Source organism: Gorilla gorilla, chromosome 5, assembly GCF_029281585.2.
Source record: "Gorilla gorilla gorilla isolate KB3781 chromosome 5, NHGRI_mGorGor1-v2.1_pri, whole genome shotgun sequence".
In the NCBI taxonomy this organism is placed as follows: domain Eukaryota; kingdom Metazoa; phylum Chordata; class Mammalia; order Primates; family Hominidae; genus Gorilla; species Gorilla gorilla.
In genome coordinates, this window is record NC_073229.2 from 184,830,273 (window position 1) to 184,848,929 (window position 18,657).

At 39.7% G+C, this 18,657-nt stretch overlaps 1 protein-coding gene across 1 annotated transcript in view; it reads right to left on the minus strand.

Annotated features, from left to right (window-relative positions):
* The window catches only part of LPA (lipoprotein(a)), a 277,581-nt gene that overhangs the window by 125,369 nt on the left and 133,555 nt on the right, over nt 1-18,657 (minus strand). The window contains 3 exon segments of the mRNA XM_063707988.1: nt 10,349-10,530; nt 16,849-17,008; nt 18,252-18,433. Of these exon segments, the coding sequence (XP_063564058.1) occupies nt 10,349-10,530; nt 16,849-17,008; nt 18,252-18,433 (524 nt within the window).

The window sequence follows — 18,657 nt, forward strand, 5'->3', positions numbered from 1 at the left end:
ACCACATCGCACTTATTCTGAAATTGACCACACAGTTGGAAGTGAAGCATTCCTCAGCAAATGTAAAAGAACAGAAATTATAACAAACTGTCTCTCAGACCACAGTGCAATCAAACTAGGACTCAGGATTAAGAAACTCATTAAAAACTGCTCAACTATATGGAAACTGAACAACCTGCACCTGAATGACTACTGGGCATGTAACGAAATGAAGGCAGAAATAAAGATGTTCTTTGAAACCAGTGAGAACAAAGACACAACATACCAGAATCTCTGGGACGCATTTAAAGCAGTGTGTCAGGGGAGATTTATAGCACTAAATGCCCACAAGAGAAAGCAGGAAAGATCTAAAATTGACACCCTAACATCACCATGAAAAGAACTAGAGAAGCAAGAGCAAACACATTCAAAAGCTAGCAGAAGGCAAGAAATAACTAAGATCAGAGCAGAACTGAAGGAGATAGAGACAAAAAAAAAAAAACCCTTCAAAACATCAATGAATCCAGGAGCTGGTTTTTTGAAAAGATCAACAAAATTGATAGACTGCTAGCAAGACTAATAAAGAAGAAAAGAGAGAAGAATCAAATAGATGCAATAAAAAATGATAAAGGGGATATCACCACCAATCCCACAGAAATACAAACTACCATCAGAGAATACTATAAACACCTCTATGCAAATAAACTAGAAAATCTAGAAGAAATGGAAAAATTCCTGGACACATACACCCTACCAAGACTAAACCAGAAAGAAATTGAATCCTTGAATAGACCAATAACAGCCTCTGAAATTGAGGCAATAATTAAGAGCCCACCAACCAAAAAAAGTCCAGGACCAGACAGATTCATAGCCGAATTCTACCACAGGTACAAAGAGGAGCTGGTACCAATTCTTCTGAAACTATTCCAATCATAGAAAAAGAGGGAATCCTCCCTAACTCATTTTATGAGGCCAGCATCATCCTGATACCAAAGCCGGGCAGAGACACAACAAAAATGAGAATTTTAGACCAACACACCTGATGAACATTGATGCAAAAATCCTCAATAAAATACTGGCAAACCGAATCCAGCAGCACATCAAAAAGCTTATCTACCATGATCAAGTTGGCTTCATCCCTGGGATGCAAGGTTGGTTCAACATATGCAAATCAATAAACGTAATCCATCATATAAACAGAACCAAAGACAAAAACCACATGATTATCTCAATAGATGCAGAAAAGGCCTTTGACAAAATTCAACAGCTCTCCATGCTGAACTCTCAATAAACTACGTATTGATGGTACATATCTCAAAATAATAAGAGCTATTTATGAAAAACCCATAGCCAATATCATATTGAATGGGCAAAAACTGGAAGCATTCCCTTTGAAAACTGGCACGAGACAGGGATGCCCTCTCTCACCACTCCTATTCAACATAGTGTTGGAAGTTCTGGCCAGGGCAATCAGGCAGGAGAAGGAAATAAAGGGTATTCAATTAGGAAAAGAGGAAGTCAAATTGTCCCTGTTTGCAGATGACATGATTGTATATTTAGAAAATCCCATCTTCTCAGCCCAAAATCTCCTTAAGCTGATAAGCAACTTCAGAAAAGTCTCAAGATACAAAATCAATATGCAAAAATCACAAGCATTCCCATACATGACTTCATGTCCTTTGTAGGGACATGGATGAACTCCCATTCACAATTGCTTCAAAGAGAATAAAATACCTAGGAATCCAACTTACAAGGGATGGGAAGGACCTCTTCAAGGAGAACTACAAACCACTGCTCAAGGAAATAAAAGAGGATACAAACAAATGGAAGAACATTCCATGCTCATGGGTAGGAAGATTCAATATTGTGAAAATGGCCATACTGCCTAAGGTAATTTATAGATTCAATGCCATCCCCATCAAGCTACCAATGACTTTCTTCACAGAATTGGAAAAAACTACTTTAAAGTTCATATGGAACAAAAAAGAGCACGCATTGCCAAGACAATCCTAAGCCAAAAAAGCAAAGCTGGAGGCATCACTCTGCCTGACTTCAAACTATATTACAAGGCTGCAGTAACCAAAACAGCATGGTACTGGTACCAAAACAGAGATATAGACTAATGGAACAGAACAGAGCCCTCAGAAATAATACCACACATCTACAACCATCTGATCTTTGACAAACCTGACAAAAACAAGAAATAGGGAAAGGATTCCCTATTTAATACATGGTGCTGGGAAAACCAGCTAGCCATATGTAGAAAGCTGAAACTGGATCCCTTCCTTACACCTTATATAAAAATTAATTCAAGATTATGTGTCTTCAGGTTGCTCTTCTCAAGGAGTATCTTTGTGGTGTTCTCTGTATTTCCTGAATTTGAATGTGGTATTCTCTGTATTTCCTTAATTTGAATGTTGGCCTGTCTTGCTAGGTTGGGGAAGTTCTCCTGGATAATATCCTGAAGAGTGTTTTCCAACTTGGTTCCATTCTCCCATCACTTTCAGGTACACCAATCAAACGTAGGTTCAATCTTTTCACATAGTCCCATACTTCTTGGAGAATTTGTTCATTCCTTTTCATTCTTTATTCCCTAATCTTGTTTTCACACTTTACTTCATTAAGTTGATTTTCAATCTCTGATATCCTTTCCTCCACTTGATCGATTTCGCTATTGATGCTTGTGTATGCGTCACGAAGTTTTGGTGCTGTGTTTTTCAGCTCCCTAAGGTCATTTATGTTCTTCTCTAAACTGCTTACTGTAGTTAGCAATTCCTCTAACCTTTTTCAAGGTTCTTAGCTTCCTTGCGTTGTGTTAGAACATGCTCCTTTAGCTCAGAGGAGTTTCTTATTACCTTCTGAAGCCAGGACCCACTTGAGGAGGCAGTCTGTCCCTTATCAGAGCTCTAGTGCTGTGCTGGGGGATCTGGTGCTCTTTCCAGAGCTGGCAGGCAGGAAACTAAGTCTGCTGGAGCTGCACCCACAGCCACCCCTTCCTCCAGTTGCTCTGTCCCAGGGAGATGGGAGTTTTATCTATAAGCTTCTGACTGGGGCTGCTACCTTTCTTTCAGAGATGCCCTGCCCAGAGAGGAGGAATCTAGAGAGGCACTCCTGCTACAATGGCTTTGCCGAGCTGCAGTGCACTCTGCCCAGTTCAAACTTCCTAGTGGTTTTGCTTACACTGTGAGGGGAAAACCTCCTACTCAAGCCCCAGTAATTGTGGACACCCCTCCTCCCACCAAGCTTTAGCGTCCCAGGTCAACTTCAGACTGCTGTGCTGGCAGCAAGAATTTCAAGCCAGTGGAGCTTAGCTTGCTGGGCTCCATGGGGGTGGGATCCACTGAGAAAGACCACTTAGCTCCCTGGCTTCAGCCCTTTCTTCACGGGGGTGAATGGTTCTGTCTTGCTGGCATTCCAGGGACCACTGGGGTATGAAAAAAAAACTCCTGCAGCTAGCTTAGTGTCTGCCCAAATGCCAGCCCAGTTTTGGGCTTGAAATCCAGGGCCCTGGTGGTATAGGCACCCAAGGGAATCTCCTGGTCTTCAGGTTGCAAAGACCATGGGAAAAGCATGGTATTTGTGCCAGAATGCACTAGTCTTCACGGCACAGTCCCTCACGGCTTCCTTTGGCTAGGGGAGGGAGTTCCCTGACCCCTTCCACTTCCCAGGTGAGGAGACACCCCACCCTGCTTCAGGTCACCCTCTGTGGGCTGCACCCACTGTCTAACCAGTCCCAATGAGATGAGCTGGGTACCTTGGTTGGAAATGCAGAAATGACCCACCCTATGTGTTGATCTCACAGGGAGCGGCAGACTGGAGCTGTTCCTATTCAGCCATCTTGCCAGCCACCAACTCTTTTTGCATCCTTTAAGTGGAGCATTTAGGCCATTTAGATTCAATTTTAGTATTGAAATGTGAGGTGCCACTGCATTCATCATATTCTTTATTGCCTCCGTACTTTGGTTTTGTTTTTTGTTTTTTAACTTGTACTTTTGTTTTATAGGTCCTGTGTGATTTATGCTTTAAAGAGATTCTGTTTTCATGTGTTTCTAGGATTTGTTTCAAGATTTAGAGCTCCTTTTAGCAGTTCTTCTAGTGGTGACTTGGTAATGGTGAATTCTCTTAGCATTTGTTTGTCCAAAAACGACTGTATCTTTCCTTCATATATGATGCTTACTTTCGCTGGATACAAAATTCTTGGCTGATAGTTGTTTTGTTTGAGGAGGCTGATGATAGGGCTCCAATCCTTTATAGCTTGTACAGTTCCTGCTAAAAAACTGGCTGTTAATCTGATAGGGTTTCCTTTATACATTACCTGGTGCTTCTGTCTCACAGCTCTTAAGATTCTTGCCTTCGTCTTAACTTTGCATAACCTGATGAGAATGTGCCTAGGCTAAGATCTTTTTGTGATGAATTTCCCAGGTGTTCTTTGTGCTGCTTGTATTTACATGTTCTTTGTGTTTCTTGTATTTGCATGTCTAGGTGTCCAGCAAGGCCAGGTAAGTTTTCCCCAGTTATTCCCCCAAATATGTTTTCCAAGCTTTTAGTATTGTCTTTTTCCTCAGGAGCCACGATTATTCTTATATTTGGTCATTTAACATAATCCCAGACGTCTTGGAGGCTTTGTTCATATTTTCTTATCCTTTTTTCTTTGTCTTTGTTGGATTGGGTTAATTTGAAGTCCTTGTCTTTGAGCTCTGAATTTACTTTTTCTACTTGTTCAGTTCTACTGCTGAGACTTTCCAGAGCATGTCACATTTCCAAAGGTGTGTCCAAAGTCTACTGAATTTTTTGTTGTTTTTTATTAAGCTATCTATTTTTTTAAATATTTCACTTTTACTTCTTGTACCTTTTTTTTTTTTTTTTCCTTGCATTGGGCTTTGCCTTTCTCTGGTCCCTCCCTGATTAGCTTAATAACTAACCTCCTGAATTCTCTTTCAGGTAAATAAGGAATTTCTTCTTGGTTTGGATCCATTGCTGGTGAACTGGGGGTGTGATGAGCCTTGTTTTGTCATATTACCAGTGTTTGTTTTCTGGTTCCTTTTCATTTGGGTAGACTGTGTCAGAGGGAAGGTCTAGGGCTGAAGGCTGTTGTTCAGATTTTTTTGTCCCATGGGGTGTTCCCTTGATGTAGTACTCTCCCACTTTTCCTATGGATGTGGCTTCCTGTGAGCTGAACTGCAGTGATTATTGCCTGTCTTCTGGGTCTTGCCACCTAGCGAGTCTACCCAGCTCTGGGCTGGTACTGGGGATTGTCTGTACAGAGTCCTGTGATATGAACCATCTATGGGTCTCTCAGCTGTGGATACCAGTGCCTGTTCTGGTGTAGGTGGAGGAGGGTGCAATGGACTCCATAGGGGTTCCTAGCTTTGGTGGTTTAATGCTCTATTTTTGTGCTGGTTGGCCTCCTGCATCAGCTATACTAGTGTGGAGAGGGACTAGAGGTGGGTGGGCCCTAGAACTCCAAAGATTATATGCTCTTTGTCTTCTGCTACCAGGGTGGGTAGGGAAGGACCATCAGTTGGGGGTGGGACTAGGCGCGTCTGAGCTCAGACTTTCCTTGGGCACGTCTTACTGAAGCTTCTGTATGGTGTGGGGGTGAAGTTCCCAGGTCACTGGAGTTGTGTACCTAGGAGGATTATGGCTGCCTCTACTGAGTCATCTGAGCTGTCAGGGAAGTGGAGGGAAGCTGTCAGTCACAGGCCTCACCCAGCACCCATGCAAACTGAAGGGCTGGTCTTACTCCCACCATGCCCCCAACCACCCAACAGCTCCAAGTCTGTTTCCAGGTTGGGGGAAAGTCAGGCTTGAAAACTTGCCTGAGGCTTTCCACCTCCCAGCTGTGAAAGAAAAGGGCTTTAGTCCTTCCCCCACCTGTGAAGTCTGCAAACCAGATTCATGCCCTCCCCCAAGTTCTGGCCAGGAGGCTTCTCCCCCTGTTCAAATTGTTAGAAAGTTCAGGTAGAGCAGTCCTCCCTGTGGAGTTTTACCCTCTGTTCCTTTGGCCACCCTTCTGATGGATCCCTGTGGTGCCAGGCAGGAATGAGCTGCTTGGGGATCCGGCAAGCTCCCAGGTCTTCTCTGCTGCTTCCTCTACCCCTATATTTCGCTTGGCTCAGCTCTCTAACTTTACTGAGCCCCAGGTAAAGTTGGGAACTTCTCCTGCAAACAGACTTTCAGCTTCTCCAGTTGTGGGGTGTGTTTGAGGGAGTAAGGCCTCCCTTTTCCACTTCTGCAGTTGGGGAACTCACAGTATTTGGGGTGTCTCCCTTATCCTGCAGGAGCAGTCTGCTTCCTTCACATGGTCTGTGGGTCCTCTCAGGATTGCTGGGCTGTTCTTGCAGTCAATATGGGGCTAAAATTCACAATACGAGCCTCCGCATGCTGCTCTGTCCAGAGCTGCAATCTAGTCCTGCCTCCTGTCTGCCATGATCCCTCACCTCTTGGGTTTTTCTTCTATTACTTTAAAGATGTTACTTTATTGTTTCTGACTTTCATTGTTTCTGATGAGAAGGCATCAGTCATTTGTGTAACTGTTCCTTTATATAAACAATCTTTTTTCCTCTGGCTTATAAAATTTTCCTTGCTTTCTTTGATTTTAGACAATTTAACCAAGAAGATTTGCCAAAGTAAATCATACATTTTTACTTTTCAAAATCATATTTCTGATTGATTAGTTTTCTTGAATCTGTGAGCTTCTTATTTTCTTCATATTTGGAAAGTTTTCAGCCATCATTGCTTCAGGCATTTTTTCTGTTCAAGTATCTCTTTCTTCTCTTGTGATATCTGATCACAAGATCAAATGATCATATGTATATTTTAAATGTTTTTGCTAATTCCATCATTTCTGTCATTTCTGGGTCTATTTGTTTTGAGTGACTTTTCTCCTCTTTATGGATCACACTAAACGCTTCTTGTATGTCTAGTAAATTTTTAAATTTATGTCACATATTGTGGATGCCAGACAACTGAGCAATTTGATTTTGTTGTTTACCTATGAAGAGGTTAAGTTTTCTTCTGATGGGCAACTAATTTATGTTGAGATGATTTTGGTCTTTCTGACTTGCTTTTCAATTTTGCTAGGATTTTTGTGGAGTACACTTTGCTCTTAAAATACATCAACTCTGTTTCCAAAGAGTGGCTTTTCTGGGGTCTCTACTGAATGCCCAAGATTTGCAATGAGGTCTCTTTTCTAGCTGGTAAGAACTCAAATATCCCCCAGTGCTTTGTGAGCTCTGCCATCTCCATTGAACTCACTGTTCCCTTGTAGTTGTTCTTTCCCCAGTAGCTGTTCTTTGTCTTACTTTCATTGTGGAATCACTCCCTGTGCAAATGCAGATTTATATTACACTGAGGTGACTTCTAGGTACATGACTGTAGCTCTTTATCTCCACAAATTCTTTCTCATTATTACCAAGTGTAGAAAATCCCAGCTGCCTTTGTAATCCCAAACTCTGGTGTCTCTCAGTTCATCAAGACTGCTGTGGTCTGCTTGGGCTCCATCTCTTTTTCCTTCAGTCCATGATGAAATACAGCACACTTATGGGGTTGATCACATTTGTTTTCTGTTCTAAATTATCTCAATACACTACTATCTGTTGTGCAACATGTGAAAACAGTATTTTCATATATTTTATAGTCATTTACTTCCAAAAGGCTGTTATGCTTATACCTGCTTTTTGTCCATGTACCTGTCCATTTTACTTTTCAGCATTTGTGTACTTCCTGACTCTCATCCACCTTCCTGCTTTTGCTCTTCAAGTCCTGGCAACACATGTCCTTTCAGAACACTGGTGCTTCAGGCCCAGTGTGTTTATACCCGTATGTATCTGTGTGTGTGTATATATGTATATATATATGGGTATATATATATGTATATATATATGGGTATATATATGTATATATATATCAGTATATATATATGTCAGTATATATATATGGGTATATATATATATGGGTATATATATATGGGTATATATATATGGGTATATATATATGGGTATATATATATATGGGTATATATATATGGGTATATATATATATGGGTATATATATATGGGTATATATATATATGGGTATATATATATGGGTATATATATATATGGGTATATATATATGGGTATATATATATATGGGTATATATATATGGGTATATATATATATGGGTATATATATATGGGTATATATATATATGGGTATATATATATGGGTATATATATATATGGGTATATATATATGGGTATATATATATATGGGTATATGTATATGGGTATATATATACACACATGCACACATATTGGTGTGTGTAAATGAATATTCAGTTACATATCTGAATATTTATATATAAATGTTTAAAATGTTATATTAAAATATATAAAAATACTCAGACATACATAGTGAAACAATATAATTTTTAATGAAATATTAAAAATATATAAATTTATACAAAAATTTAAATATAAAATTTATACACAAGTATATAAATATTCAGACATATATATAAATATTCAGATGTTTGTGTGTGTGTGTATATATAGATAGATAGATAGATAGATAGATAGATATACACATCTTAATTTTTTTTTTTTACTTATTACCCATGACAAAAATGGCAAACAAACCTTCAGGAATTGAAATTTAGAATGACAGAATTGCACGAGTGAAAGATGACATTGATTTTTAGTGGGCATTGTGGAATGGTGCTGTGTTTAAGCTTTGGTCATTTATCTTCTGAGCTTTACATTAATATGACTTCGCCACTTCCGTATATTCTACTCCTTCCATAAAACTATTAGGAAAGATAGCAGGCCTAAAATTTCTCTTCTCTTAGACTCTTTGCTCAAAAGCAAAGGTCCTGAGACATTTTGCCAAAATGTGAGTCTAACAGAAATTTGTCCCTGGGAAGTGAGCTTAAAGCATGGCTCTTCTAACCAATATTTGAGTTGGCTGTTGCTCCTCTTATGGTTTTAATCAAATACATACGCATTTGGGTAGTTTTCTGGGGTCCTCTGATGCCAGTGTGGTATCATAGATGACCAAGATTGACAGGTCCTTCCTGTGACAGTGGTGGAGGATATACCTCGATAACTCCGTCCATCACCATGGTAGCAATCCTGGACCACAGGGCTTTTCTCAGGTGGTGCTGAAATTAAAATAAAATAAATCATACTCAGTAATTGCATGAGCAGAGAAACATGGGAGACAATTTATGTCACATACTGGACAGTAGCCTCTGAAAATTATTACTATTCTTTTTTCTACTAGTAGCAAAAGGATGTGAAAAGACCCAGTAGATTCATAGTATTCTAGAATTTTAATAAGTTCATAGAAATATTATTTTTAAATCTAAAGGTAAAGAACAGAGGAGAATGCTGGACATTGGAAATTACATTCATGTGCAGCTCCATCGTATGAATCTCTGCTGGTTTTCATGAGAACCACAGGGCAAAAGACCAGAATGCAATGCATTCCTTGGTGCAGGCTGTAGGAGGTGACTGGTGGTCAGTCAGGGGCCGACACAAGACCCTTGCACATTTCCCTAGACCATTGCTCATACCAAGGCAAAAGGCTTAATCTTTTGAAAATTTGGGCAGGAAATCATCCTACATTTAGGAGTGCAGGCAAAGACTCTTTGTTTCTCAAGGAGGGTTAGAGACAAACAACTTATTCCCTTGGAGGAGAGACAGGGAATCTTCTGGTGCCCAGAGTCCTGAATTGCAACAAAGCAGAATTCTCTTCCTTTTCTTCTGTAGACTCACTGCCATTGCAGGTTTCGTGAGAAGAAGAGGCAAGAACACCTAGAAATTTCTAACTTCAAAGCTGAGGTGAACAGAGCCTGTGAAAGACTGAGATAGGCCAGGGAGAGACAGCATTCATTGATTACCTCCTGCTATGTAGCCCCAGGACAATAGAAAAATTATGCAGTCTCCTTAGGTTCCTCTAGGATATCATACTCAAAGGCCATGTTCTTAAGAAACTGCAAACTGTAGATTGCAATGAAAAAGGTCTATTTTAAATCACTGGAAAGGCTTACTGGCTTGGAAATCTTCACATATTTGGCAGGTTGTTAGAATATCCATTTGGGCTAGGACACTGAAATGACCCATTTAATAACCAGGGGAGTGGTAAGTCCAGTGCCCTAGTGGGTCTGTGCCCTTCCTAAAGACACCGTGCCCTTCCTAAAGACACTGCCTCCTCACGGGATGCCAAAAATCACAGTTCTGGATCCCCCAGGGAGGGCGCTGAGGCTTTCCTCCACATTGCAGACCCTCAACCAACCCTCCAGTGTACCACTGAAGGCTTCTGCATCAGTAAGATTTTCTATGGTTTTTCATCCCCGTATATAGATGTCTAACCACAAATTTCTTACCTTGTTCAGAAGGCGCCTCTGTGCTTGGAACCAGGGCCACTGTGGGAGTTGTGAGGACACTCGATTCTGTCACTGGACATTGTGTCAGGTTGCAGTACTCCCACCTGACACTGGGATCCATGGTGTAACACCAAGGGCGAATCTCAGCATCTGGATTCCTGCAGTGGTTCCTGGTCAGGCCACTGCAAAATTTCAAAACAACACAGGTCACCAGAGACGGGAGAATATTCAAGGGCACTTAGCGCCCTCTACGTTTTGCTGTAACAAAGTGTTAACAAGTGCCTTTGAAATATTCCCATTATACCACAATAATATTGCCACAAGCACAAATGGTCTTCAGCTTCAACTTTTAAACAACTGTGGACACATCACAGATTATAATTTTTGTTTTAAAACATCAAAAGTAGTATATGCTCTCTATGAAAACTGAGATAATACATGTCTGTACAAGAAAGGATCAGAATATCTTCCTTTCACCTTCTGCCAAATACTTTCCTCCAGAATAAATGACACAGATTTTGAAGTATGTATCTTAGATTTTTTAACGCACATACAAAGATATCTCTGTCTGTCTAGCTCTTTGTATCTCTCTCTATAAGACTATATAGTAATATGTAAGTTGGAACTCAAATACATTTCCCCAAGGAAGAAATGGCATCCAAGATTATATAATTCCCATGCCAGCCCCCTTACTCTATTTACTCATAGTGTAGCATAAATGCTCTACATTTGCAACATAAAATAATCATGAAAATAGTATTACTATAAATACTGTATCTGGTAGAGCAAGTGGGTTTGGGTCTACAGGACTTATAAAAGCTTCCCTGGAAAACTCGCTCCCAGGCAGGATGCTGCTTCTCTAGGATGGGTTCATGGGCACGACCTCCTCTCCTGCTCTCAGTCCATCCTCTGCTGGCTGCAGCCACTCTGGGACTGAAGGAATGGGGGATGAGTTGAAAGAACAGCGGGACCCAAGGCATAAAGGGAGACGGCTAGGTAGACCATGGGATCTGAAGGGGTCAAGTGGCTATGGATGAGTCAGAAAACAATGCAGTAAGAGGCACAGCAGGTGAAGACCCCAGGCTGGAGGAATCTTGGAGAATACCTTCCCCATTATGCCTCCCAAGAACGTTGCTCCAACTTCTCCGAATCCTCACATTCATGACCTGTGGCTGTCTGAGAAAACTTGGAACGCATTATGGACCATGGGAATCCAACACGGTCTCTGTAGAGACTCCACACATGTGACCTAGTCTCAAGCCCAGATCCCCCATTTGAGGATGTTAGGCAGTGGTTTTTAACACAACTGGACGTATCAAGTGATGTAGCACCTGAAACAGATACCTGCTCTGTTTTTCAGTTGAGTATATTTTCACATAGAGTGAGATGCACAGATCTTAAATGTAGCTGGATGAGATTTGATAAATCCATATACTTGTGTAGCCCACACTGCCCTCACAATGCAGAACATTTTCACCACCCCAGAAACTCCCTTGTGTGGCTGCTCAATCAATCTCTGCTACCCTCTTCCCACAGCCAGTGGCAAATGCTATTGGTTTCTTTCACCATAAATTATTTTGTGTCTTCTATAAACTCACATGAATGGACTCATACAGACTATACACTTTGACGTCTGGCTTCTTTCCTTAATATATTTTTGAGCTTTGTTCATGCTTCTGAGACTATCAGTAACTTGTTCCTTGTTGATGAATAGTATTCCTTTGTATAAATATACTGGAAATTCTTTTTTCATTTTCTTTTGATGAAACCATTTAAATAGTTTTCATTTTCTTTTGATGAAAACATTGAAATAGTTTTTATTTTGAGTTTATAAAACATAAAGCTGCTATGAATATTTATATAGATTTTTGTGGACTTATATTTTCATTTTGGGGGGTAAATATTCAAGAATAGAATTACAGGTTTGTAGGATAGATGCATATTTATGGAACTTTATAAGAAACCATCAGACTGATTTTTTAATTTGTTGTATGATTTTGAACTTCCACCAGCATATGAGAGAGTGGCACATTCTAGCTCCAAATCGGTGACACCACTTATTATTGTGTCTTCTTAACGATATCCATGTACACCGGATGTTCAGTGTCATCTTATGAGGGTTATAACTCTAGATTTTTGATGGCTAAGATGTTGTGCACTTTTTCAGGTGATTGTTGGCTCTGTGTGCATCTTTTCCTAAGAAATGACTATTCAATCCTGTTACCCATTTTGATTAGGTTGTTTGTCCTCTGATTAGTGAGTGGGAGAAATGTTTCTATACTCTGGATACAGGCCATTTGTCAGACATATGGATGAGAGTGTTTTTCTTCCAGTGTGTTACTTACTTATTTATTTTCTTAACAGTGATATTTGGTGAGCATAAGTTTTTATTCAATGAAAGTCCACATTATAATTTGTTTTCTTTTACAGTTAGTGTTTTCTGGTTCTTCCCTCAAAAAATTTTTCCTTCTCCAAGGTTACAAGATACTATACTTTTTCATAGCAGTTTTATATTTCAGCTTCAGAATTAGCTGTTACATTGAGGTCTAAGAGCTATCACAAATTAATTTAATTTGAGTCATACAGTAGGATTCAAGCTTCACGTTTGTTATAGTTTTTTTCTATGGCTATCCAGTTGTTTCAGACCAATTTTGGAAAAAAAATTTCCTCATTAAATTGCTTTGCTACCTGTATTGAAAATAAATTGACCATATATGTAAATTTATGCTGACCCTTTTCTGTTTTTGTTTGCATATGTTTTGCCCAATACTATGTATTTTTTGTTTGTTTGTTTGAGAGAGAGAGGGAAGGTTTTAATCTGTCTCCCAGGCTAAAGTTCAGTAGCACAATCATGGCTCATTTCAGCCTCCACCTCATGGGCTCCAGTGATCCTCCCACCTCAGCTTCCTGAATAGCTGGGACTACAGGCACATGGCACCAAACCTGGCTAATTTTTTAAAATATTTGTAGAGATGAGGGTCTTGCTATGTTGCCCAGGCTTGTCTGCAACTCCTTGTCTCAGGCAATCCTCTCATCTTGGCCTCCCAAAGTGTTAGGATTACAGCCAAGGGGCCCAGCCTATACCACATGTCTTGATTACTGTGTCTTTATGAGAATTTCCATATTACCATATGCATCTATCCCACAAACTTGTGATTTTATTCCAAGTTTTTAATTCTTTTTAAAGATTGTCTTGGTGATTCTAGCATATACATTCTGTTAGGTTTTCAAGAAAAGACTGCAGCAATTCTGCTTGGGTGTGGGTTGAAGCTAAAGATCAGTTTTGTGAAAAGTGACATTGGATTTTTTAATCTATAAGCATGATGTGTCTTTATTTAGATCTTCTAATTTTCTTCTCACCAATGTTATGTAGTATACATGGTATAGCTCTTTTGCATATTGTGTTAAATTTATCAATAAAGTTTTTTTGTTTTGATAGTATTTTGTGGTTTTGATGCCAATTCCCATACAGTATTATTTTTCTTCTACTTACATAGCATTCTTTCACATCTTTTGTTACATAATCCTGCTGATGAAACATTCTTTTATTTGTTCTTTGTTTTTAGGAGGACAGAATATGTACTTATGTAACATTCATTTTCAGTGGAATTGTTTGCTGTGCCTAGCGTTTAAGCTTGCTGGGTTTTTTTCCTTCTTTTCACTCTTAAAGGTGTTATTCCATTGTTTCTGACTTGATCTTTTTTTTTCTTCTTAGCATGTTATTTCATTTTTTCTGACCTGATCTTTTCTTCTTCTTACTACTCTAAAGGTGTTATTTCACTGTTTCTGATTTTATCTTGTTTTCCTTCTTACCACTGTGAAGGCGTTATTCTGTTGTTCCTGATTTGATCTTTTCTTCTTTCTTACACTCTAAAGGTGTTATTCCATTGTTTCTGATTTGATCTTGTTTTCCTCCTTACCACTCTAAACATGTTATTTTGTTGTTTCTGATTTGATCTTTTTTTCTTCTTACCACTCTAAAGGTGTTGTTCTATTGTTTCTGATTTGTGTTGTTTCTGATGAGAAGGCATCAGTCGTTTGTGTCACTGTTACTCTATGTAAAGGTATGTTTTTTCTCTTGGGCTTCAAATAAGATTTTACTTTCTATCTTTGATTATGGACAATTTAATTATGATGTGTCCAAATAAATCATACAGCTTTACTTTTTAAAATCCTATATCTGATCCATTGAGCTTCTTGACTATGTGAGTTTATCATTTTTTCCATATTTAGAAAGTCATCAGCCATCACTGCTTCAAGTATTTTTTCTGTTCCAATATCTCTTTCACCTCTCTGTGACTTGCTTTAAACAAATATTAAATATTTTGATATTTTCATAGATGTCCTTGAGGCTCTGTTTATCTTCTCAGGCTTTGTATAAGCGTGCTATGGTTTGCACCACCCTAATATTTTCCAGTTAGCTTTATCACCTGTACTATCTAATATGATTATAAGGCCATGTAGTGATTTTCTCATTAAAGAGATGTCTTTTTTTTCAGTTCTTGACTCTCCATTTGGTCCTTTGAAAATTTTTCTTTCTGTTGATATTATCCATTTATTTATTTCTTGTCCATGCTTTCTTTAAATCCTTGAATACAATTATGATACATACATTTTAAATCTCCTTGCCAATTTTGTTATTTTTATCATTTTTGGGTCTATCTGTATTGACTGATTTTTCTCCTGGTTATGGGTCACACTAAATGCTTTTTGTATGTTTAGCAAATTTTTAAATGTATGTCACACATTGTGCATACTATATAATTGAGCAATTTAATTTTGTTGTTTACCTCTGAAGAGGTTGTTTTCTTCTGACAGGCAATTAATTTACTTGTAGATCATTTGGATCTTTTTAGACTTGGTTTCTAAGCTTTTCTAGGGTGTTTCTGGAGTAGACTTTATTCTAGGAATGCATTAATTCTACTCCCGAAGTATGGTTTTTTGGGGTCTTTGCTGAATGCCCAAGATGTTCAATGAGGTGTCTCTCCTCAGGCTGGTCAGAGCTCAAATACCTCCCAGTGCTATGTGAGCTCTGGCATCTTCATTGAGCTCACTGTTCCCCTGCAGTTGTTCTTTCCCCAGTAGCTGTTCTTTGTTCTCCTTTCTCTCTGGAAACTCTTTCTGTGCATACACAGCTTTCTGTTCAGCCAGAGACTTGAAGAGACTTCTGTGTGTATTCCTAGAGCTCCTTTTCTCCACAAATACTTTCTCATTATTACCTAACCTAGAAAATCTCGGTTTTATTAGTAAACAAAACTCCAGTCTCTCTCCCCAGTTTAGCAAGACTGCTATGGAATGCTTTGGTTAAAACTCTTTGCCCTTAAGTCTAGGAAGGGTAATTATGGGGTTGATCTTATTTGTTTCCCTTTCTAAATTATCTCAGGTTGTACTGTCTGCTGTCCAACATGTGCAAACAGTTTTTCCATATTATTCATACTCACTTATGGCAAGAGGCCAGTTTTTGTCAGACATGCATTTTTTTGTCCATGTACCTGCCCATTTTAATCACCACATCTGTTTACTTCCTGACTCTCATCTGCATTCCTGCTTTTACTCTGCCTGACAACCCATATCCCTTCAGAAAACTGGTGCTTAGAACCCAGTGTGTTCATACAGGCTAGTACTCATATATAAATATATGCACTCATTTCTATTTTCTTCTTCTTCTTCTTCTTCCTCTTCTTCTTCTTCTTTTCTTCTTCTTCCTCCTCCTCCTCCTCTTCCTCTTCCTCTTCTTCTTCTTCTTCCTCTTCTTCTTCTTCCTCTTCTTCTTTTCTTCTTCTTCTTCTTTTTTTTTTTGTTTTGAGACTGAGTCTTGCTCTGTCACCCAGGCTGGAGTGCAGTGGCATGTTCTCGGCTCACAGCAAACTCTGAATCCCAGGCTCAAGTGCTTCTCCTGCCTCAGCCTCCCAAGTAGTTGGAATTACAGGTACCCACCACCATGACTGGCTACTTTTTTAATTTTTCATAGAGATGGGGTTTTGCCATGTTAGCCAGGCTGGTCTTGAACTCCTGACCTCTGGTGATCTGCCCGTCTTGGCCTCCCAAAGTGCTGGTATCACAGGCCTGAGCCACTGCACCCAGCCTGAATTTGTTACTTCTGATTCGTGTCAAAAATGGCAAACACAAATTTCACTTCAGGGAATGGAGGATAGAATGATAGAATTGCATGGTTGAAAGACTGCATGGATCTTTAGTGGGCATTGTGGAATGATACTTTGTCTCAGCATTTGGTCATTTGATCTCCTTAGCTTTACATTAATGAGACTTCACCACCTCCATATATCCTGCTGCTTCCATCAAACTGTTATGAAAGATAGCAATCCTAAAACTTCTCTTCATTCAGACCTTTTGCTCAAAAGGAAGTTTCCTGAGACATTTTGCTACAAACTCTGAGTCTATGAGAAATTTGGACCTAGGAAGTGAGCTTGTAGCATGGGCCAGCTAAGAGAAATTTTAGTTGACTATTGTTCCTTTTATGGCTAACATGATAGACATACGCATTTGGATAGTATAATGGGATCCTCCGATGCCAATGTGGTGTCATAGATGACCAAGACTGACATGTTCTTCCTGTGATAGTGGTGGAGAGTGTGCCTCGATAACTCTGTCCATCACCTCGGTAGCAGTCCTGGACCCCAGGGCTGTTTTCAGTTGGTGCTGAAATTAAAAGAGAAAATCAAGCTCAGTATTGCCTAGAAAAGGGAAACGTGAAAAAAATTATGACACACAAAGTGGAATAATCTGAGGATTAACAATTTACAGTCTTCTATATTAGCATGCAAATTGAAATGTAGAATAAAAATACAAATAGACTTATAGGATTCTAGAAATGTAATAAGTAGTCATAAATATTTTAATTCAACCCTGGAAAACAAACAAACAAAGAAACAAACAAAAAACAGATCAGAGTGCCTATACTTCAAAATTACACTCATGTGAATGGTCTTTTGCTTACACCTCTTCTAGGTGTTCATGAGAACAAGGCAGGAGACCAGGGTGCCATGCATCAAGCTGTGCAGGCTATAGGTGGTGATTGGCTGTTAGTGGGGGCTATACATGAAACCCTTGCACACTAGACCACTGCTCCACCAAAGCAAAAGCCTTCAGATTCTGGGGTGTGGGGCAGAAAAGGATCTTGCATCTAGGACTTGTAGGTAAAGACACATTGCCTCTCAGGGAGAAGGAGTACAGGCCAAAATTCTATAGCCTAGGAGGGGAGACAGGGAATCTTGGGCCCAGGATCCCTCATTACAAGAAAGCTGACATCCACTACTCTTCTTCTCAAAAAACAACGGAGATAAATGTTCCATGAGAAGCAGGGACGAGAACACTGAGAAATCCCTTCCCTCAAATCCTAGGTGTGGAAGGCATGCCCAAGATGAAGGTAGGCTGGGGAGATAAACAATTCGGTGGCTATGTACTGCTTCAAAGTCTCAGCACAATACGGATCTAATGAAGTCATGTTAGGTTTCTCAAGAACAACAGCCTCAAAAATGGCATTCCTTCAAAATGGTAAAGCTGAAGACTGCAATAAACACTGCCTACTTGAAGAAAGGGCTGGACAGGCTTAGGAGCTTGGTATACCTTCACAAGTTTGGCAGGATGTTAGACTATCCATCTTGGCTAGGACACTAATATGATTCGTTTGATAACAGGGAAGTGATAAATCCAGTGTCCTAGAGGATCTGTGCCCCTTTTAAAGACACCATCCCTTACAAGGCACTCAACATCCCAGCTCTGGTCCCCCCAGAGAAGGCACTGAAGCTTCCTTCCCATTGGCTGTCCATGACTTCACCTTCGACTTCCTGTGCAGCATGGAAAGTTTCTGCATCACAAAGATTTTGCAAATCTTTTTATCCCAATGTCCGAGGGTGTGGTTGTCTGACTGCAGGCTTCTTACCTTCTTCAGAAGGAACCTCTGTGCTTGGAACTGGGACCACCGTGGGAGTTGTGAGGACAGTTGATTCCATCACTGGACATTGCGTCAGGTTGCAGTACTCCCATCTGACACTGGGATCCATGGTATAACACCAAGGGCGAATCTCAGCATCTGGATTCCTGCAGTAGTTCCTGGTCAGGCCACTGCAAATTCCAAAACAATACAGGTCACCAGAGATTGGAGAAGATACAGCACCACCTGGCACCCTCTATGTTTTCTTGTAACAAAGTGTAAACAAGCAAATTTGAAATATTCTCACTAAAGTCCCGTAACACTCACAAATGGTCCTCAACTTCTAAACAACTGTCAACATTTCAAAGACAGATTATGATTCTTATTGTAACACATTCAAAGTAATCTATGCTTT